Source organism: Misgurnus anguillicaudatus, chromosome 5 (genome assembly GCF_027580225.2).
Source record: "Misgurnus anguillicaudatus chromosome 5, ASM2758022v2, whole genome shotgun sequence".
NCBI classification, from domain to species: Eukaryota; Metazoa; Chordata; class Actinopteri; order Cypriniformes; family Cobitidae; genus Misgurnus; species Misgurnus anguillicaudatus.
The window spans coordinates 21,158,071-21,181,113 of NC_073341.2; the positions used below are offsets into that span (position 1 = coordinate 21,158,071).

Here is a 23,043-nt window from a genome sequence, read left to right on the forward strand (position 1 = left end):
CCAACTGGAAGTCCAGCTATGAACCAGCTTTTCGTATCTTAAAAATCTTGCGAGTCAGCATTTTATTTATCTACAGTATAAATCCTACTTAGATAAGTTAGTCTGGTCTCCGCATGCCCTCTCACTCCCCTTTTCTTTTATGTTTTGTAATAGGCAGCACTGTCCTTTGTACATAGGAACTGTGGTTGTGCTTTGAGCATGCTCATCGGAGAACTACAGCTGTCCAAACACACACTGTGTACCTGTCTGTCTGATGCTCGGGCTTTGCTGTGTACTCAACCTCCTCTGTCCACCAGCCTGCTCTGTCCTTTTCATATTACTACAACCATATCTCTACACTCATCCTCCTCTCTCCTTTTGTGAATGATTATTTCTGTTTATATATAAATGCAAAATGATTTTGACATGCGGTCTGATTTCTGTTAAGTAGTGCAGTTCAAGATGTCTCCAGGTTTCATTTTCATTTTCAAAAGATTTTACTTGGATGGGCTTCATCCAATTTTAAATAGTTTTGTGAGGAACTAAAAAAACAACAACAATGCTAACACTTTCCAATAAGGTTGTATTTGTTAATGCATTAGATAACATGAAATATAAATGAACAGTACTTACATTTACTGTATTATTCTGTATTATTTACCTGTATGAGTTTATATTTTGATGAACAAAAGAGGATATTTTGATAAATGATGGTTAAGCATACAGCTGATTATAATCATTGACTTCCATAGTAGGAAAACAAATATTATTGAAGTATTTTGATAAATGATGATGAAGATATTTTAATAAATGATGGTAAGCACACAGTTGATGGTATCATTGAATTCCGTCGTATTTGTTTTTCCTACTATGGAAGTTAATGGTTACAATCAGCTGTGTGCTTACCATCATTTATGAAAATATCTTCTTTTGTGTATATCAGAAAAAAGAAATTCATATAGGTTTAGTACAACATGAGGATGAGAAAATGATGACAGAATTTTCATTTCTGGATGAACTATACCTTTAACTAAGATTAATAAATGCTGAAAAACTATTTTGTTCGTTTTTTGTTCATGTTAGTTACACTGAAAAAAGTATTCATTCAATTAACTTATTTTTTTAAGGTAAGTGGTTGCAATCAATTTATTTAAGCTACATTTAAACTAAAGTTTTTTGTTTTGTTTTTCTAATTTTTTGTTTAAATGTAGCTTAAATAAATTGATTGCAACCACTTACCATAAAAAAATTTAGTAAATTGAATGAATCTTTTTTTTTTCAGTGTAACACATTTACTAATGTTTACTAATACATCCTTATTGTAAAGTGTTACCAAAATAAGTTACCAATTTACTAATAATAAAGCATTAATAATGCATTTGTACTATTTATTAAAGGGGACATATCATTCAAATCTGACTTTTTTCATGTTTAAGTGCTATAATCGGGTGCCTAGTGCTTCTATCAACCCAGAAGATGTAAAAAAAATGGTCAACCAGTAACTTAATTTTGGTAAACCATTCTCTGCAAGCATGTGAAGTAAGCTCATTGAAATTTGGCTCCCCTTGTGATGTCAGAAGGGGATAATACCGCCCCTTAATCTGCACTATCCAACCACAGCACTGCCATTTAGTGCAGAGATCAGCTCATTTGCATTTAAAGGGACACACGCAAAAACTGCACATTTTTGTTGACACCTACAAAATGGCAATTGTAACATGTTATAATAAATTATCTATATGATATTTGAGCTAAAACTTCACATATGTACTCTGGGGACACCAAAGATTTATTTGACATCTTAAAAAAGTAATGTCTTGAAATGTCCCCTTTAAAACAAAACTTGTGTACTGTATGTTTTTATGTTACTTTAACTTAAGCCAAAACTTAAAATCGTAGGTTGAATTGACTTGCAAAACCAAGTTGTTTAAATTTCATGCTGCAGTTACTAAATTTTTACACTGATGTGATAAGTTCAGTTTTTAATCCTTTTGATTGATTTGTTAAATGGATTCATTCATTAAGAAGTAATTTGTAAATCAGACTACCCTGGTCACATCCAATATGCTTAAAACAAAAAAATATGTTTTTTTTTCAGATTACAGACTCGCAACTCCACTAAAGCATCATTTCTTTAGTCGTGGTGTTGTAGATTTAGCAGTACAGAAAACACAGTCAGAGTATTTTAGTATGGTCTACAATACACATCTCAAGAGCTTTAACCAAAACCAAACATCATAAAAATAATTTGGTTCCCGTGATGAAAAAAAAACAGAATAAAAACAGTTCCAGAGTGCCGACCCTAGTTAAGTGTTAACTCTGTAGTGTTGAGATAAGTGTACAGGCATGTTTAGACACTGATGCACTCCCTAAGACATTTCATTCACCCCTGACCTCTAATATAACACTACTTCCAGTTCACCGGACCAGAAAGCATAACATCGTTCATGGACGTTTTTCATGATCGTGTCCCAGAATAGTTTCACCCCCAACCAGGTAGAAAATGCCTCATATATTTCGACTTCTTCCTGCGTCGTTATATATTTGATTAAGTCAGATCAATAAAGCCGATTCAGCCGTGCGTGGAATATTTTCCTGTCAGCTGTGCACGACTGGAGCCCCACCGAACATGTGTTTCAGTGAACAGAATAGAAAATGTAACATGTCATTTAACCACTTTCCAAAAGAGTAGGCCAGACCCTGAGGCAGCGGTCCCATTTAAGTCCTCAAACATCATATGGATTTTTGGATCTGAAGCAAAAACACAGATTAGACTAGAAAAAAGTTTTATAATGAGCTGACCTGTCAAATTTAGTTTTTTCGATGAGAACCATGGCTACAGTATAAAGCTGCCTTGGGGATTTCCTCAGAACTACATTAATCGATATGAGCCACATATCGCTCTTCAGTCGCTACGGTCTTTAATGGTAAATTCATTATGTGATTATATGTGACCTCAACATTTGAATAATTCAGCTGTTGAAAACAAAGCCATGCGGTTAACCAACCTAGACTAAAAATTTACAGCATTCATTGATATAGTAGACAACGGTGTCATAGACTAAAGGAGATCCTGTCTGGACAAATCCGCTTTCCCGCAAGGCCACAGTGCGGTTAGACGATCACAAAAAGTTCGTCAAGATGGTGATGTGCCTTGTGGGCCATTTGTTGGCCACAAGCCATATCATCAAGACCCACAAGCTTCAAAACAGCCCGCCTCTAATTTGATAGATATTTTAAACATACAGGGGGACAGAACGAAAGATGAAAACTGTCTTCTGAGATCTTCCCTCAGTGTTCCTCAAGAGAGAGGGTGAGCCCCAAGATTGTATGATGGAGGAAAACACCTCTGGGCCAGTAATGAAGGTGCATATTCTCCTCTAATGTATTTTACTTTTACCTGCTGGGAGTTTAATTAAAAAACAAAGAGCCTCAATTTAAAGCCCATTACTATGCTAATTTAGTATAGAGAGGAAGGTGATTAAGCAGCTCTTAGCTTTGACTTGAGCTTGCCCAAGGGAGCAGAGAGAAGACACTCTTTATTTGCCTTCATTAGCTCACACTGTAATCTCTCCACGCCGAAGAGAAACGCTGATACCGAGCAGTAATAGAGGCCCGTTTCCTCATGGATTATTAAAGAGTTTTACTTTAATGGTTATAGTATTTGTCTAATGAAACAGCATTTTTTAGTCTGTGTTTAAAGTTTTAGGATTTGAGTTATGATCAATTACATTTAATATTGCCCTCGCAAAATGGAGGAAGCGTTGCAGTTACTCTTAAAGCATATTAAAGAGGAAGGATTTTATTGCATGCTAGACTAGTAGAGACTTTTTATATGTTGGTCGCTCACAAGCAAATCATTATTTCGGCAGAGTTGTACAATACCAGTACTTGAGAGCCTGCACTTTTAGTGCTTATATTTAGGTCATTTTAATGAAATAAACTTATTCAGATTTTTGGACAACAAACTGTAAACTTTCTTTTTTTTTAATGAGACCACACATGCTTGGAGTCAAAAGGGTTCATGAAGGGAAAACCACTATAATCTGGGTATGGCTTGAGTATTTCTTGTCTTGTTAAATTGTTAAATTTCATATATTTTATATTATTGCTGTACCTGTATTTATGGTCGAAAATACTAAAGGGCGCACTGACACTATTCAAACCAAACCGCGCTCGGGCGCGTTTGACCCCCAAAGCCTGGTTCGTTTGACTAGTGTGATCGCTCTGTACCGCGCCCGGGTGTGGTTTGGTTGGCTTGCCGAGGTGGGCTGGAGCACGGTTCACTTTGGCTCGCGATTCAAAAGGAGAGATGTCAATTCGCTGACCACTAACCTTCACGTGCCTTCTTAAAGCAACACTAAAGAGTTTTTGCTCTTTGTTCCCCCTACAGGTTGGAAGTGGAGTTGTACATTACCACTGTCGTAAATAATTTAGCCTACTGCAGCAAAGCTGGATCTGATTGGATTGAAGGTCTGCTGTAAAGCAAGTTTTTGTAGTTTTCACTCGAACTACAGGACCACGACTCGACCGTTGGAAACTTCTGTAGTGCGGTTTTGGCCGATAGAGGGCGAATGTGAAAGTGCCGTTCACCCTGTTTCGACTGAAACTTTTTTTGGAAACTTTATTTTAAGGTGAAAAACTCTTTGGTGTTGGTTAAAAAACCTTTTGATGCGTACAGCAGGGTTATGTGAATGTCCGGGCAGCACATGTGACAAACCAACTAAGCAATACGATGGCATGTGACGATGGGTTCCAGTGTTAAGAGAGCGCTTTTTATTCCTGCTTTGTTCAAAACAATCGCATCCTAATGACGAAAGCACGTCGTCGGATCGATAAAAGTACAGTGTGAGTGCACGCTTCTGGGGGAGTAGGGAGGGGGGGCAATCGTGCTGGGGCATGGTTTGGTTTGGATAATGTGAGTGCACCCTAAGTTCTCTTGGTGGAGCGTTGCGGTAGCAGTGCAAAAGGTCATGGGATCAATTCCGAGGAAACGCACATACTGAAAAAATGTGTAGTTTTAATGCACTCTATGGGCGCACTCACATTATCCAAACCAAACCACACCATGCCACAGCACGATTGTCACCCCTCCCTACTCCCCCAGGTGCACGCACTCACACTGCACTTTTTATCGATCCGAGTCCGGGCGCGCTTTCGTCATTAAGATGCGATTATTTTGAAAAAAGCAGGAAGTAAAGCTCTCTCTTAACACTGGAACCCACCGTAATAAGAAGTCTGTGTTTTTTATTTGGAGTCGTTTGGTGCGCGATTACAGACAGCCTTCTCACATGTCATCATATTGCTTAGTTGATCTGTCACGTACGCAGCTCGGACATTCACGTAACCCCGCTGCGCGCATCAACAGGTTTTTACGGCGGCAGATGAAGGTGAGTGGTCGCGCAGCTGACGTCTTCACCTTTTGAATCGCGCTCAGGCGCGAATGCGCTCACACCACAGCCTTCCGCGCCTGAGCCCAAGTGAACCGCGCTCCGGCCCACCTCTGCAACCTGGCCGTGGCGCGATTAACCAATCCGCGCCCGGGCGCAGAACAGAGCGATCACACTTGTCAAACAAACCAGGCTTTGGGGGTCAAACGCGCCCGAGCGCGGTTTGGTTTGAATAGTGTGAGTGCGCCCTATGTCACTTTAAATGAAAGCATTTGCAAAATGCATAAATGTAAATGTTGATACTCTTTCACCAAAAAATACAACAGTTTGAACTTTGCCACTTCACACGGCTACCAGAACCAAGCTGTAACTATGAAGCTCTCTCTCTTTCTTTCTCCCTGGACACCAAGTTTGCCTTAGTCCTTAGTTTTGCGTCACAGATGAGCCAGGAAAGAAAGGTCAAAGAAGCCTGATGATGTAGCCTGTAAATCAGCATACTGTAGCTATAGATGGCATGCTTACATGACTGTCAGAATTCAGGGGTGTCCTACAACGTTCTTTTTCACCTGTCACCCTGTAAACATCTCTGTCTTTGACAAGAATGACACATGCTCACATGCTTATCTGAAGGAGCCTTGGGGGGCTGTCTTCAAAGTGATTGTTTACAGCTGTTAAACAGAGGTAGCATAAGGACTTTGATGGAAATGCGGTGACATAAGAACCCATTCCCATCTAAATTGTTATGGGCCCGTGCATGTTCAGTAGAAAAAACCAAGATGATAGGTAGGGTAGAGAGCATGTGTTACTAAACGCACAGCGATTATCCCTCCGAGCACTCCCCCGCACCTCTCTTAACTTCTCTAGACTCATCTTTAATCTCCTCGGGGCATGTGCTCTTTATCAGCGAGCCAGAGGCATTGAGGGAAAGGTCTTCCATGGTTGGGAAATCTTTGGCAGCATGTGGTGAAAGCTTTAAGATGTTTTGTCACACTTTAAGTTGCTCATAATCTGCTCAAAGAAAAAACGCATACTGCTGCATGCAGCCCGGTCTGTGGTTCTGAGAGAGGAGAGCTGAGGAACTGGAAGATCTGGGCCAAGACTTGGCCGAAGTGGTGAGCCTGCAGCTGTGATTAACTTTAGGCAGTGCTTTAGAAATATTACTTGTGATAAGGCGGCAAACGTCGTGTTTCCACAAGGAGTGATCCTTGGTAAAAATAATCCGAAAATAAAAATGAGATTTGCATGTTTAAATTTTGGCTCTGAAAGAAACATTTTGGCTATTTGATGTCCAAACACCTGTTGCACTAAGAATTTAATGATGGGATGTTTCTTCTCGAGAAACTTTAAAGCTTCATCATATCCACTTATATAGAGCAAATTCAGGTGAGCTGTATTTCTGTATGGAGTGATATGACATTAAAAAAGATATTTACAAAAATGAAAGGTTTTAACCATTCTTTCAGTGGTTGTTTTTATTATTCTATCAATCAAATTGCATGCAGAGGTTTGTGGCATAGGTAGAGATACCACATCTAGTTTGCTGCCTTTAAAAATTAACCAGATAAAGACAAAATGTTATGCAAGTATTGTTATGCAACAAGTGCCTTGTTGGCTTCCTACCTCTGGATAGTGCCTGTGGATAGTGCTTGTCTAAATACTAAATTCAACTAGTGACTGCAATCTTGGGTTTGGAAGCAAATATTCATCTCCAGCGGAGCTTTTCTAAAGTTATCTCTGTGGATTATCTGTGATTTGACTCATGGTGTCTGAGTCTGGAAGGGTTTGAATCAATATTGGCACTGCAATGGCTGAATTGTGTCTGTTGATCTAAATGCGAGGGTCTTATCTGCTAATCTGTGCGTTCAGGTGTTTTGAGGCCAGTGTACATCCTCGTGACAAACAAATTGGGTGTTTGAAGGATTTTAAAGCCAGTCCTGTTTGGCTTCCATTTTGTTTTAATGTACAGTAACTGTATCACATCTTTGGCATTGTATTTTTAGTTTCATACGGTATTACGATGCTTTAGCAATGCACAGAAAATATTCACATAGTATCGAACACTAATGGACAAATCAGGCCAAACAGCTATGGTACAATCATGTAAATAACTCTCTTGACAGAAGTGGGATCTGTAGTCCTACAGACAAATATGATCTTATGTTTTGTGTTCAGTGGTTGTACGTTCTCTTTATTAAGTTTGTAGAGGCAGATAGTTTAAAAAGGCCCAGATGTTGGGATGTGTCTGGCCCCACAGTGTGGCAGCTCAACTCAGTTCCACTTTCTTCTCTCGATTCTTCTTTCATCTCAGACCACAGGACAGCAAACCTTTCCAGACCGACACACGGACACAGAATCCGAATAAGTGGCGTTTACGTTTTTTGAGTACATTTACGTTTCACGTGCCAACGTCCGGTCCGGTCTTTCCCTGCGCTTCCATTCTCCATTGCTCAGCGAGGCTCATCAGGTAATGTTACGGGAGATTGAGAGCAACCAACTCCACCCCCCACCCCCTGCCCCCGCTCATCCACTCCCAACCCGGTTGGCCTTCGCCTGCTCACACCGCGGTGTTGTTTTAAAGCGCATTCTTTCGCCGCTGAACTTGGAAAGGTATTAAAGTGGGATTAGGGGCTCCTCCACAATCCAGCGCTTGTGTCATTCACCGGTTTGCTCTCTTTCAACCCCCGCACTCACACACATAGACATACACACCCGCCTTTCTGTTACCCCCCGCCTCTGCCCTGTTTGATTGTGGCGATCAGTGGGAGTTGAAGTGACTGTGCCTTTCAAAAGGAAAAAAGGGGTAGGGTTAAATCCCTACTCCACTGCTCCCTGCTAATTCCCCTTGTTCCTCCAAGAAGGATTTACTTCTTCTGCCAGCTTGTGAAAGGCTTTCTCTGCCCATCCGAAAAGTTAGCCGTCGCCTTCCTGCGGAGGTGTGGTTGCTATAGCAGGGGCGTCATGCGTGGCTATTCCATCAGAGATCCCACTGAGAACGGGGAACGGGTCGGGGGGGGCGACGACAGCCAAAAAGTCCGGATTAGATTCCGGGACAAAGCCGGGACAGGAAGATTCCAGAAGGAACAAATGGGAATTACAGCAGCAAAAATAATACAAAGTGACAGAAAGGGGAAATAGAAAAATAATGGCTTACAAGATTAGAACGGCCGGGTGAAAAGGAGGCGAGAAGAAAAGAGGAGAATTAAAATGAACGTTTTCATTTGGACGAGAGAAGTGTTGGGCGGCGTAGAGGTGAGCGGGCGAAACTAAAAAGTGTCACAACTGCTCAGTAGGGTCATTTCCTGGGCTTTTTGGCCTTTGACAAAGATTCACATTATTGAATAAACATTCGATTCAGTCTGGGTCAAGACAGATTCATTGTTCTGTTTGACAGAGCTGGCATGTAACTGGTTAATCTAGCCAGGTCAGACTATAAATACCGTGTCAGCCGTCATTTAATATGAAAGCCGTGAGTATTTGGATATGTTTAGACAGAAGAGATTCCATGAATATGATGGAATGTACAAAATCATCTTGTTATTGTTACACACTCATCTTTTTCTAATGCACTTTACAGATGTTTCACAAGATTGTATCATAGAACCGCATTCTTTGATGCCAAAAATTACAACCATGCTAATCTTCATTGCTTGATTTGTGGGTTGAAATAGTTGTATTTTCAAGTGATTAATGAAATCTGTATGGACGTAATTGCTGAAACAATAGGGAGTAACCAAAACAGATCAAGTCGTGTCTAAACACAAAATAACTGTGTGTTTTTCTGCCGTAATGTTTTGTTCCCTTCTGTAAGAGCCAGGTAGGCGGATATATCACGAGATCAAGAGAACTCTTGACATGCCAAAGTTTTGTTAGGATTAGGAGTTTTCCACTGTGAAATAACAATCTTCTAATCTCTTTAATGTCCTTACATAAATAAAAGATTTGAAGCTTTTGTTCAGCTTGGTATTTCCAATGTCTGCATTGTTATGAAAAGAAAAAGCATTTTAAGTACGTAGTAGTTCGGAAAAAAAGGTAAATATTTCAACAACAAAAAAACTATATCTGCAAAAAAAATGACATAATGCAGTTATTTGTGCAAGTTTATAATGCCGCTGATTCAGAAAATGACAAGGCACTTTCCCTACACCGTGTGATATTTTTTTATCCTCGTGACAACTCAATGGACGCCCGTAGAAACTCTGACACGCACAAAACAAGGGCAACAAAAAATCCCCAGCTATACAAACTCGCAAACAGAAATGCAGCTGGCCGCAGAACCACGTGTGTCCAGTGAGCCGTTATTATCACTGCTCGCATCACCATTTCACAATGAAATTACCATCACAAAAACCTGCCATATTTACACATATTCATCTGAACTCATATTAACACATATTCATCACTGTCAACCGATCCCTTCCACCATCAACAGAATATGATGACGGCTATTCTCCCGCTCGCTCTTTTTCTCTCTCTCTCTCCCGGTGAACAATACCATAGATGAAATGCGGAGATACACGCAAGCACCGGGGCAGCTGTCTTACCAGCCAGACTGAACAAAAGAACCAAGGCTAATAAATCAGCTTTTAGGGGATGGACAGTGTCACACGCCCGCTCTTTCTGTGCGCTTCCTGTAGAGGTGGGATCCCGCTGAACCACAGAAGATGAGATAGAAATGGCAATATCTCTGCCTGTAATGAAACAAAAACGGTTTTATCGACACCATTCGGAGGAAATGAAGGCTGTGGAGGTGGCTGGGGTGTGTTATGTAAACAGACGTGTATTGTGGCAAGGCATATGATTTTAGAGTTTATCTGACAGGAGTGAGCGATATCGCTTTGAAGCAGTCATAGTTTAGATTCGTTTATTGTTTTTTTTGTTTTTTGTTACTTTAAGCTAAATCTATTAAAAACGGTTTCTGAGGGTGGTTTTTAAACACCTATGGCGAGCACATTTCCTATTGGAAGAGGAAGGTATGGTGGGACATATTAATAGACCCATTGCCAATTTTTAGAGCCATGAACATTGATATTGCTGTTTATGAGTAGATGGTATTAGTGGGAGGGTTATTGTCATTTTAGGGAGCATTTGATTGGGCAAATGAGTGCTGGAAGAGAAAGACTGCATATTTTAAAAGTGTTAATTACTGTGACCGTAAAGCAGACAGAGATTAACAAAAAGCCACACAACTCAACCATTTTGATTTTAAATGGTATTTAATTTTTGATCACAAGGTTGTGAATGATTACATAAATTAATCTCCAGCACATCGCCAGATTTCTCACGAAGCATTATGCAGTTTGTCATACAGTATGAACATTAGATTGATTCACCCTAACAGATTTTAAGAAATAACTTCCCGTCTTTGCATCATTGTGTGAGTGGCGATGGAGCCTGTCTAATCACTGCAGTGAGTGGTGTAAAGCCTGTGGAGCTGAGGGCCCGCAGTGCTGATTGAGGTTTGCTGGTGCGTTGGGTCGAGATGTGATCCTGTATTTCCTCTCATTGGGTTCTGCTGAAGCGTTGAGGGGTTATCCAGGCCGCTTTAAAAGATGAGGCAGGGTTTCAGCCTCACGCCCCCTGCCCCCTTAATCACAGACTATGATGGACAAGCACACGTAAAGACATTTTGTGATACTGATTGACGCTTTACGCTTTGTTTCATTGCTGTAATTTAAAAGTCTTCCTGTATGTTGTTTTATACTGATAAAATGTATAGGAGTGTATGAATGGACTTTAAGTTGTTTTGGATTAAAACATTATTGTCAATGTACATTTATTTAATGCATGGAACCAAAGTTTTGTTCGGACAGGCAGATCTTTTTAATCTGGTAACTAAGAAGTTAGGAGCTTAAACAGCAAAAACACTTGAAATCTGATTTATATAAACCCAATTCAAAGCACAAACACATGTGGTTTGAAATCGGATTAGGACACTGAGCAAACATGTCTCATTTCATTGCAAAATAACAGTGTGGACGGTCAATCCTAAAGATCGAATTTAAAAATCCAGAAATGCATAGGGGAGAGCGGGGCACAACCTAACGCTTTTTGGTTTGGCTCAATCATTCAAAAAATATTTGAGTTTGATAATTATATTTTTACACAAGCAACACACACATCTCTGCTACAAATGAACATTTGAAGTTTGTTTCTAGTACTTTCCATTCTTGGACAATTACACAAAACGTGACAGAAGTGCAAACGTTACAACTTACCCCATAGGTGGGGTTCATTGTAACAGGCAGGGGGTTAGTTGTAACACTTGTTAAAAATTAAGTTTGCAGGCAAATATTTCAATACTATTTTGTCTATATACTTAAAGTGGATATTGTTTATATATCTTTCTATAATAGACAGATATCCACACTGTATTCATTCATCCAGCCCTTTTCTAACAATAGTTCAATTATAAATGGATACAAATGTCTAAATGTGGAGAAAAAGCAGCACAATTATGACTAAAACATTATTTTATATGTGTAGTATAATCATACTACAGTTTCAAAAACAAATTCTGAGAAAATGAGCATCAAAGTCTGATTTAAGCCTTTCATTTCATTATGATTTCAATCTTTGACGTGACCTTATTCAATCAATATTAAAGATATGAACAAAAATGTACTTACAATTTTTGATAAGACCAGCAATCATTTATGTGTAGCCTATTTAAAACAACGTCAAGAATTACGTTAACGTTAGCTGTTTTTATATCGTAAGTGCTGATGGGTTAGTTGTAACACAGGGTTACAATTAACCCCACTGGGTCAAAATATTTTCAAGCACGGCAAAAAAATTGCTGAGAGCTGCAGACATATTTCAAAACAATTCTATGTTTTAGCCAACAATACACTGATTAATATGACATAGCATTGGATTTGGTATCTTGCACACCCAACTTAAAAACCCCAAAAAACTTATGATGAAAAAATTTACTTACATGCCCCCAAAACACTCGTTCATCAAAAACGCTTTAGAAAAACATTAAACATTTCCAATAATTTGCGGGAGATCATCTTTTGGCAGCATGAAAAAAACGGAAAAACAAAACGCTCAACCTTGTGCAACAATGTAAACAGTCCATGTTACAACTAACCATGCATTAGTATTTGCCCGTGCACCCCTACTGAACAAATCTAAAATTTAAAGCAATAGAGATTCAGAGCTGATGCTTTTTTTCAAAGCGACCTAATCAGTATTTGTCTAATTGAACTCGTCACCTTTGCATTGCTAATACAATTCTCTACTAACTGAACTACACGAACACTGTTTTAATTTATGACAAAATTCTTTTTGTTTGCTCCTCAGGTTATTCGCCACCAAATGCAGCGGGTGTCTGGAGAAGATCGCTCCCACAGAGTTTGTGATGCGAGCGCTCGAGTGCGTGTACCACCTCAACTGCTTCTGCTGCTGTGTATGTGACCGTCAGCTGAGGAAAGGGGATGAATTCGTACTCAAGGACGGACAGCTGCTCTGCAAAAGCGACTACGAAAGGGAGAAAGATTTGCTCGGCTCTGTCAGCCCAGATGACTCGGATTCAGGTATGCATGCAGGACCAAAGAATAGTACAGACTGTAGTATTAATTTATATGTAAACATTTGTATTGGGTACACTAGTGGCCAAAAACACACAGGTTAAAAACATACATTGACTACAAATGAAAAGCTCAGATGCAAAACCTTTTGTGTGCCTATGTTTTCTTGTAAATTAGCATTTTTTTATCAGATTCTGCCAACAAACAGGTATTTCTGAATGGAAATTTTAAGTGGATTTGAAGCAAAAGTATTGATGAACGTATAATACGTGCTGAGAGCATTTGGTTAATATTATTATCTTATTTTTAACAAAGGTGATAGTTAGCAGGTTTTGCATCGGAGCTCCTCAATTGTATCTATTATTTATATTTTTTTATCCTCTTTTGTCAAACCTCCTTGAAATCTTCTTAAAGCTGAGCTTCAGTTTTCACTCCAAGCACAGCAACGCAACCTGCATACAAAATTTAAAATTATTTAAATAAAGAGCGAACATGTCAGTTCTGAAAATTGGATAAAACTTTTGTCCACCACTGTATCATAATGGTTTCGAAGTACTGTGTAGACATTTATTTAAATTAAGCTGCAAAAAGGTCAATCAGAAATGTTTTGATCCATATCTGTCTGGTTATTAATTTTTTTTCCCAAAATATCTTTATTTGTGTTCTTCAGAACAAATATATTTATATATAAGTTTGTTGCAACTTGAGTGTAAGTAAATCATGACATCATTTTGATTTTTGGGTGAACTATCCCTTTAAATGTAGATTTTGCAGGGTCAGAATATGCAAACAAAACACAGAAAATAAAGAGCTTTAGGGTGAAGAAAGATGGTCTCTGACAGTGAGAAGCAGAATCTGTTGAGGTCAGGTTGAGCTGCTGGAAAGAATTATCGCTGTGAGTCTCCATGAGTGACAGAAGGGGTTTTGGGCCCTTCTCACCCACGTCCCTGCACTTCTTATCGGCCTCTTTGACTACTTCCCCTCACTTCACCGTAATGAGGCATCTCACCAAACCTCGCTCTTAACATCCCCATGTGGCTTTCATTTAAACGCATGCTCGAGAAACGTCAAGAAATTTGTCAGATGCATCCATCCTTCATTTAAAGTGTTAGAGCGTTTAAATAAGGAGGCTTTTTCTGCGTGTGTGCATTTGAGTTCGAGGTTCGGGCGGGGGTTTCGAGATGACCTAAACGCAAGAACACAAGAAGTGAACTGTAATGGCAAGGAATTCGATTGGATCTTTGCACACCACACAACTGGCAGAAAGATGAGAAACAGATGAGAGAGAGAGAGAGAGAGAGGACGAAGTCTGCCCAACGTTTTCGCATCTCCTGCTGATCACTTGAAAAGGCCAAAGCGTTCGCAGATCTTTATCTCCAGAGATGTTCACTGCTGATGCCACGAAAGCCACCAGTGCCAAATTGCAGAAGCCCATAATCTGGAAAAACAGTCACGCTGGGACTGTGCCCATTTGGGTTTTTAACTCTTGAACTGGGCCACGTTATGGAGTTTGGTGCCTTTTTTTAATTACTATTATTATTCTATTAAACACAAGCTGATGTGGCTTATTGGAAACCTCCACCCACTGAACAATAAAGCCAATCCCCTCTTTGACTATAATAATTACAGTAGCAGAGCCAAAAGCCATTTTGTGAATATGGCACATTAGCTGGACCTACTGAGAGAGATTATCATGACACAGGGCAGGCTTGATTAACCCGCCTGAGGATCACCTAAGACTAATTGAGACACTTTGATTAGTTCATATAAACCAGTATCAGACAGTGTACTTCTTGATATGAGGAGAGAGATATTGAATATTATAACTTTATGGGCTGCACTGATGAAAAAAGCAAACTGACTAAAGGAAAACTGCTGGTCCTAGCTGGTCTTTCAACTTGGTCAGACTTGTTCTTTCTCTGGTTTTAGAGGGGTTTTGTCAGCTAGGAACCAGCAAAACAGAACACCAAAGACCAACAAACAACCTTAAGCTATTTTATTGTCGTTTGTGTGATTTGTAGAGGTTTTGATTTTGTTCCCAATTGTTCGTTCTGCAGTTTGGTTTTGACAGGCATGTTTTGACCACTGACGTGGGCGATGACATACACGCACTTTGAATTTGTGGTTTCGCTATCTACTTCACTTCCTCTGAACATTTCCCATATGTTCACCGCTTTCATGCCTTCCCCCAACAACTTTGCTTTTTCTGCGTGTTGGGATTCTTATCAAAGATTTATATGGTGTAAAACAGCCAAAGCCGCGCGCTATTAATTCTAAATGACACGACGTCCAATCCAATGACAAATTCTCATACTTCACAGCGGTTTGCGAGATGGGCTACAGTGTTGCCATGGATGTGGCCCACTCTTTCACTAATAAATCGATAACAGAAGTATTAAAACCACATGTGTCTCCTTTCGTTATACATGCACTTCGTCTGAATCTTTTTAAATTGAAAAGGAACAAAAACATCTAGTTATCAGTAGGTTGTCTAAATAGATAAAGAGTTTTAAAGGAAAAGTACTGAACTCTGCAAATGATTGATCTTTCTCTAGAGAAGAGTGAAGATGAGGAGCTGGATATCAAGCCGGAGAAGGGCTCTGGAGGAGGCGGAAAGGGAGATGATGGGAAAGACCCCAGAAGACCCAAGCGACCACGCACCATCCTCACCACGCAGCAGAGACGTGCATTCAAGGCTTCATTTGAGGTGTCCTCCAAACCTTGCCGGAAAGTAAGTTCATCCAGAAGATCACTATTGCTCTTTATTAGTTTTGGAAAAATGTGGATGTCTGTTTTGTTTTTTATGAAGATACATTTGTCAGATATTTCTCAGTTTAGAATAAATAATGATAGTAAATAGAGTTTTCATTTTTAAGTATCTGTGGATATAAAGTTAAAATCCAACATCGGGTTTTTCCATCTTTTAATCTAGGTAAGAGAGACGCTGGCGGCAGAGACTGGTCTTAGTGTCCGTGTTGTTCAAGTCTGGTTTCAGAACCAAAGAGCTAAGGTAAGACCCAATGTGCTACCATGTCAGTCTTTCAGTAATACCCGTACAAACCTGATAATGTGTCCGAGGTCCAGATACGGTTTGCAAAAATTCACTAAACTTGTCGCAACCGCTGCCAAAATGAAAAGAGCAAGAGGTTTGAGAGAGCAAATCTTAGTCCCTATCTGCCTCAAGCTTAACCTCTCGACGCATTCCACGAAAAACTCCCCAAATGTTCGAGAGAGATGTGTTCACATCCATCCTGCACTTACGTTCGCGTTTGAAACCCACCTCAGAGTGCTGATTTTATCTTCAAAAGGCTTTGGATAATATAATGCGGCCAGATCGAGCTCTGTGTAGTTCACGCTGAGGTGAACAACAAGGAGCATCTCTTAGATAGAGAAGAGCTGATTTGGGGAGTCTCAGAGTTTTCTGATTGTGCTTTTATCGTTATTTTTTCAGATGAAGAAGTTGGCACGGAGACAGCAGCAGCAACAGGAGCAGCAGAACTCCCAAAGGCTGGGCCAAGGTAAGATGTCCTAACATGAACCTCAAGGTCGAACATCTGTCCGAAGCACAACTCTTAACACTGTGTCCTAACTAAACTGATAAAAATAAAGATGCTAGAAAGGGTTCTTCACAGTGATGGCATAGAAGAGCCATTTCTGGTTCTCCAAAGAACCGTTTAGCTAAAGGTTCATTAAAGAACCATTACTTTTTTATAGTCTTAAGAAACTTTTTCTACTACAAATAACGTTTTGTAAAACAGAAAAAGGCCAAATGCATACATGTAAATGTTTTATGTACAATTAGGTGACTGGACCAGTTAGATTTCACAGTGGGCGGAGCTACTCAGCACATCTACACAGATTTACTACCCAAGCAGTGATGAAAACTTCTGCCTCTTTACATGGTAGAAATCTTTCTAGCTTACAGTATACCGTTTGGTTAGGACAAAGTGTAAATCTCTGTGAATTGTTACAAATCCCATAGCTTAGCTGGTAGAGTATAGCACAAAAGGTCATGGGTTTGATTCCCATGGAACACACATACTGATAAACTATATACCTTGTAAATCAAAGTCGATTTTTTTATGGTATCCTTTAAGTAGTTTGATATCCAGCTTGTTTAATTTTGCCAGAAGTCAGATAATGTTCTCATACTTTGGTGTTTGAAAGAATATTCGGCCTTCACATCTGGATGTAAGGGTAGAAAGTGAAGTATTCCAACTGACCCTCCAGTGTAAGCCATGTCCATCCTCCCAAAACCAGAGTGAGGGGCTCAAACGCTGACCCCTGTTCGTCGTAGATTAGGTAGAAAAACGAGTGCAGCCCTCGCGTGTGAGGGAGGAAGTGTGGAGGTGGATGAATTAATTTACAGCATAAGCGCATTGAAGTTGACCGATTCACCCACCCTTATTCCCTCCTTTGCTGGAAGCAACCCAGCATCCCAGCTTCAGCAAGCACTCGTCTTAAGTTGCTATGCAGCCAGGCGCAGATGAGAAGCCATTGTGTGTCTGTGATCTTTTTGGCACTTACGGATCTGTTACAAACCACTCTGTCTATGGTTTTCAAGGCAGTCTGCTACAGCTCATGCATGGTGGCGCTCCATTTATTATTAGTTTTTAACAATGCAACAGTGTTGGCTTGATCCTAAAGTTAAAGGGATAACTTAACCAAAAATGTAAATGCTGTCAACTTGTCATTATGAATGTATATGACATTCTGTTTTGCTTGTGGAACACATAAAAGATGTTTAGAAGTTTTTTTTCTGTAAACTAAAAGTGGATAGGGAACAGGAATGGTTGTGATCACCATTCCCTTACATAAAAAACACACTTGGACATTCATATTTATATTTGGACCATCTTGACATTTTATGGAAGAAAATCATAACAGATGTCAAAAATCAGAATTGTCATTTTTGGGTGTTTTTTTTAATTTGCAGGTTTTAAAGACCTATAACATTAAGTAGTGCCTTTTTGACACATGTTAATATGTTGTTGAGAGGATCCAACTATAAGCTTCTGTAACAGATGAGTTTGGATGAGACCGTCTGGAAAGCAGAAATGTGAAGAATATTATTCCAAGCACTCCGGAGGAGGACAAATGTTTCCTTTAAAGCTCAAGATCTTTAATTCCTGTACAAATATTTGTTGTAAGACAACAAAGGGAAGTCCATTCCTCCATAATTCATATCTGCACTTTCTCTTTAGAAGTAGTGGATATAATCGTAAAGCAGTTTTACTTTAGAGATCAAGTATGCATACTGCAGGCTGCAGAAGACACCTGATTGTAGGGAATGGTGCATTATTGATCCAACATTTTAACATCAAGTAAATTTAAGGCCTTGAATTAATATTATCACATACTGTAGATAAAAAAAATCCCCACAAAAAAGAGACGCAAATACAAATGTTTGTGTGGCGTGAGCCATTGTATTTTTTATACTGTTGAAATCTCAAGGTTTTTATTGACATTTTATTGCCGAACAGACTCTCTAGTGCTTTCTCTCCTGTAAAGTCATGAATCATTTTTTAGCGATAAACCACAAGTAATAATAATTTGATTTTATAGACCTATGTTGGACTATTCTTGCAATGCATTCATTTATGAGGCCATTTTACAAACTCTACCGTGTAGAGCAGAGATATCTGTGTCATTGCTGAACATCAGAAGTCTTTGTTATCATAATCACACAAGTTTCCCTTTGTTTGGTTTAGAAAATTCATGCCCTTTAACAGATAGTGATCTTTGGCCATGAACTCTATACTTATGAACCAACAGAAAAAGTTTTCTCTGAGAAAAGAAAGGGAAATGATAGTGGACTAGAGAAAGACAGCTAGCTGTAGTACATGAACTAGTCTGGTGGTCTAAGATATTGAGAAGTCTTGGGAAGTCATACTCCCCCTTGGGAAATATTAAGGCGGACTTGAGTAGTCATGATGTAATGAATCATGAAGTTGACCTTAATATGTCATCAGATGTAGCCCGTGGTTAAGACGTTACTGTATCTGTTATCGTAAATCTTATCGGTCTTTGTTATAGTGTCGGCTTACTGATGGCTTCAGATATGGAGCCAATGATTGGAGTAAAAACATTTGAGAAACTAGACTTTGGGATCATCCTAAGAGCCTTTCTGTTTGACATTTATTCTTTAGACTGTAAAAGGTTAGAAAAATAAATTATTCTTTTAAGACCTTTTGCCTGAATGGTTATTTGGGAAACCAAAAACGGTACTTTTATGGCATTGCTATGAAGAGCAAATAATTATTTTTAGAGTGGTTGAAGACAATTTAAAAGACACTAGCATATTCTTGAATTTTTTCTCAATTACTTTCTTTCAAAGCTCGTTTTGCAAAAGAAACTTGATATAAGCACTGTAGTATTTGTGTGCACAATGTCTTTTCGGTGTGGTGAAGCTCAACTTCAAATGTCTCTGCATCAGAATAGAAGATGTAATGGAAACTTGTGGAAGCTTGTAGAAATGAATTGCAGACATCTTTCTCGCAAGAGCTCACCACTCGAAAGAGGACTGAGATGGTGGGCTCCAGACTAGAAGCCACAAGAGTCATTCCTAGCCCTCAGCATTGTGTATGAGTCATACAGTACAGTACTGCCCTATAGGGCTGGTGTCACAGCCCGGCGTATTCCTTGCTGCAGAATGAGTGTTTCTTGTTTGTTGGTTTTTCATGCCATTCAACTTGATTTCGAGGGCAGATACCAAACCTAGCCTTGATTGTCAGCGAAACACAATATCCTTGTCGAAGGAACAATTCTTTCTAAATGAAGCATTAATGTTTTCGATTATGTACAGTTGTTTAACTAACTGTAGACTTTGGTTTGCGAAGATGAAGTCAGTTGTCTCAACCATGAGAATGTCCCGAAGCTGAAACTTTAAAGTGTTTTAAGTTGATCCTCATCATCATCATTTGTTCTCTTTCCAGAGGTGATGTCCAATAGGATGGAGGGCATGATGAACTCCTACACACCACTGGCTCCAGCCCAGCAACAGATGGTTGCCATGGAGAACGGTTACAGCACCGATCCCTTCCAGCAGGGCCTCACCCCTCCTCAGATGCCCGGGGACCACATGAACCCATATGGTGAGCATCAGCCCACGATCTCGTACCCTTCTCCAGATCTCTAGTCTTGTTTGCTCCCTGAAGCTGGACCACAAAGTGCAGACATCGGCTCACAGAACCATACCACCCTTCCTTCCTCGTGAGATTACGCATACGCATTCGCAGGGCCACCGCATTATTTTGAAGTTTTGCTTCTAAATGAATCCAATATGTTGCAAAACCATATCCACCCCATTCATGATTCCCAGAGCTTTCCATTTGCTTTATTCTCTTTTCTTACATGTGGGGATTAATGTTATAGTCTGTTGTGCTATGTGACACTGTCTGTTGGTTGTTTTGTAAAAAGCCAAGCGATGATCTGCGGTGCGGCATTTAAAACAACAATGGTTAACCATGATGACAGACACTGCGAAAACATGCTAGCAAAACAACACAACGCTATGAACAAGCCAGCCAAGTGCCTGGAGAACTAGCCTCATGTGCATTTGTCAAAATTGGGTGTAAGGATCTGGTAAGAAGCGAGCAATAATTCCTCAGCCGCTGCTTTGAGAACGAAGCTGCAGAACTCTAATGGCCGACGTTCTCAATATTATTGACATTAACTTCGAGCATTAGTCACATAAATCTAGAGACATTGGTCACAGCCAACCACAGAACAGGTCCCAGGTGTCTTGTCATTCATTCCCTCTGAATGGCAAGGCCCAAATCCCCGGCCTCATCACGCTCTCCAGCTTGGGTTTTATGGGAGAACAGCAGGGACAGACAACATTGCCAGCTCATTAAAAAACCATAGCCCATCAACCTGTCAGTGTCTTGTGGAATGGTGTCATTAAGTACTGGAAAGCGCATTACAGCTAACTGTGCCCACAAGGAAAATGACAGAGCGGGAAGATTAGCTCAGAAGTAAACATTTGCCATTAGTTCGGTTGTTAGCGAGAATCCATTTAGTTTAACAATATCTGATTGTCAACTCACGTCCTTTTGGAATTTGTGATCACAATCAAATACGTAAGCCGGGCGGTTTCAAATATTCCCCAGCGTTTTACTGTACAAGCAACTTGGATAAAACTATAAACAATGCAAACTTTTTGTCAGTACAAGTAGTTAAGCTGTAACAATCTGTTTTAGTTATAGATGCAAATGAAGATTCGTTGTGAATCTAACTCAAATCTTTTTTTCTCACCATAGGAAATGACTCGATATTCCACGATATTGACAGCGACACTTCATTGACCAGCCTCAGTGACTGCTTCATGGCCTCGTCCGAGGCGGGTTCGATGCAGGCGAGGGTTGGGAACCCCATCGATCGACTCTATTCCATGCAGAGCTCCTACTTTGCTTCATGAAAAGCCAAATAGACAAGAAAAGGCAAAAGTGGGTCACTCACTGCAGCTCACAAGTCTCCTCAAAGTACGCCGCCTATCAAGGAAATGGAACCGAATTCTCAGCTAAAATCTAACATGGGACAACCAGGCAAAATCTGAAAAGACAAGTGAACTCGAGGACCGATCGTCCTCATTTTCTGCAGTGAAGAGCCAGCTCAGGATGCCAGGGCACCTGAGGCTGTCAGGTTTTTTTCTAGTTACTTGTAGATTATTTGTACATGACTTTCTCGAAAGTAGCATTTCACCTTCTCTTCATCGACTCGTGGAAAAAAGACTAAGGCCTATTGATGCACAGTTCCAGTCACTGACGCATCAAATGTCCGCTCGACGAGAGAAGCAAAGGACCAAGACACAAAGTTCATAGTGCATGAATTCATATCCTTGTGATTGTTATGTTAAAAAAAAACTTGGAAAAAATCTTGTGTTGTTCAGATGTTGAAATGTGATGTTTGGACTCGATTTCTTCTTTTCGTTATGTTCAGCATTACATTTTTTCACTTTAATAGGTTTAATAGCCCTCTGAAAGACAGTGTAGAGAAACTTAGAGGGGGATATATGTATAGTGTATCTGCATTTGTTTGTTTGTTTGTGAGTATGTGTGTGGTCAGCTGGGATGAATGTGTGTGACTGTGTGTGTGCGTGCGCTGCAGTCTCCCATGACTGTGTGCTTGTGTGAGTTTATGCTGTGCGTATATTTGAAAGCCGGTAGGGGACTGTCATTGTAAGCTCGAACCATGTGTATATATATATACTTTTCCCAAACAAATCATTTGTGCATGTTAAAAATGGAGATCATTCTATTTATTTAACTAAAACATGCTTTTGAAGGTACTTAAAACTGAAAAGCTTTATTTAATAAGGAGAAAATCATGTTTAGTAGATGACGCATTCATTTCTCAACACGTTTGTATGTCTTTTAATTATGAAATACAGTGTATCTTTATTCCAGCAATGTACATCAGCAAAATTGTGCTATTTATTTGTTACAGCCCTGACATGGTCAAAAATGCATTTCCAAATGCGAAGATTGCTAAATTGCCAAAGTCTGTTGGTACAATGAATAAAGTCCTTTTTTTTCTCCTTGATTTTCTAGTTTTAACAATCCTATTTCAGTTTTCATATGTTTAATTAAAATATATACAGTATTTATTTTATTTATTTTTTACTTTGGATCGAATGGGGAAAGAAAAATAGGGTAAAATATGCTACAAAGCACCTCAAATCTACAATACTGTGCAAAAGTCTTACACCACCATTGGGAATGCTTAGCATGTATAACTATTTCTCAGCCTCTTTATTAGAATACAACCAGAAAATTTACAAAAAAATTGAATTTTGTATACAATTAAAAAAAGTAAACGTCGCACAGAAATCAAAATGTACAATTTTATCGTTTATTTATAATATTTTTGTGTTTATTATAAATGATTTATCTGTGCACTTCATTATTTTTTTTATTCACGTATTATTCATTTTTTATTTAAGTATTGCAACAATTAGCAAATAGCAACTTGGCCCAAATTCCAACAATGTAAGTCCCGCCCTACACTTTGGTATTGGTAACACCTAAAAAAGAAATGTTCAACTTGTTAAGTGAAAAATGTAAGTAAAAAAACTTTTTAGGTGACCAGTAATTTTTTAAGTTGATTAAACTTTTTTTCACTTTTTACATTATACACTATAC

The 23,043-nt window shown here is 39.4% G+C and overlaps 1 protein-coding gene across 2 annotated transcripts in view; it reads left to right on the plus strand.

The window, feature by feature from the left end:
• lmx1bb (LIM homeobox transcription factor 1, beta b) overlaps window positions 1–22,444 on the plus strand; it is a 67,773-nt gene extending 45,329 nt beyond the window's left edge. For both annotated transcript variants that reach the window (XM_055168702.2, XM_055168701.2), the window contains exons 4-9: window positions 12,675–12,907; window positions 15,457–15,632; window positions 15,834–15,911; window positions 16,353–16,419; window positions 19,837–19,995; window positions 21,163–22,444. In XM_055168702.2, coding sequence (XP_055024677.1) covers window positions 12,675–12,907; window positions 15,457–15,632; window positions 15,834–15,911; window positions 16,353–16,419; window positions 19,837–19,995; window positions 21,163–21,320 — 871 coding nt within the window. In that variant the 3' untranslated portion in view covers window positions 21,321–22,444. The remainder of the gene's footprint in view (window positions 1–12,674; window positions 12,908–15,456; window positions 15,633–15,833; window positions 15,912–16,352; window positions 16,420–19,836; window positions 19,996–21,162) is intronic.
• The last annotated feature ends 599 nt before the right edge of the window (window positions 22,445–23,043 follow it).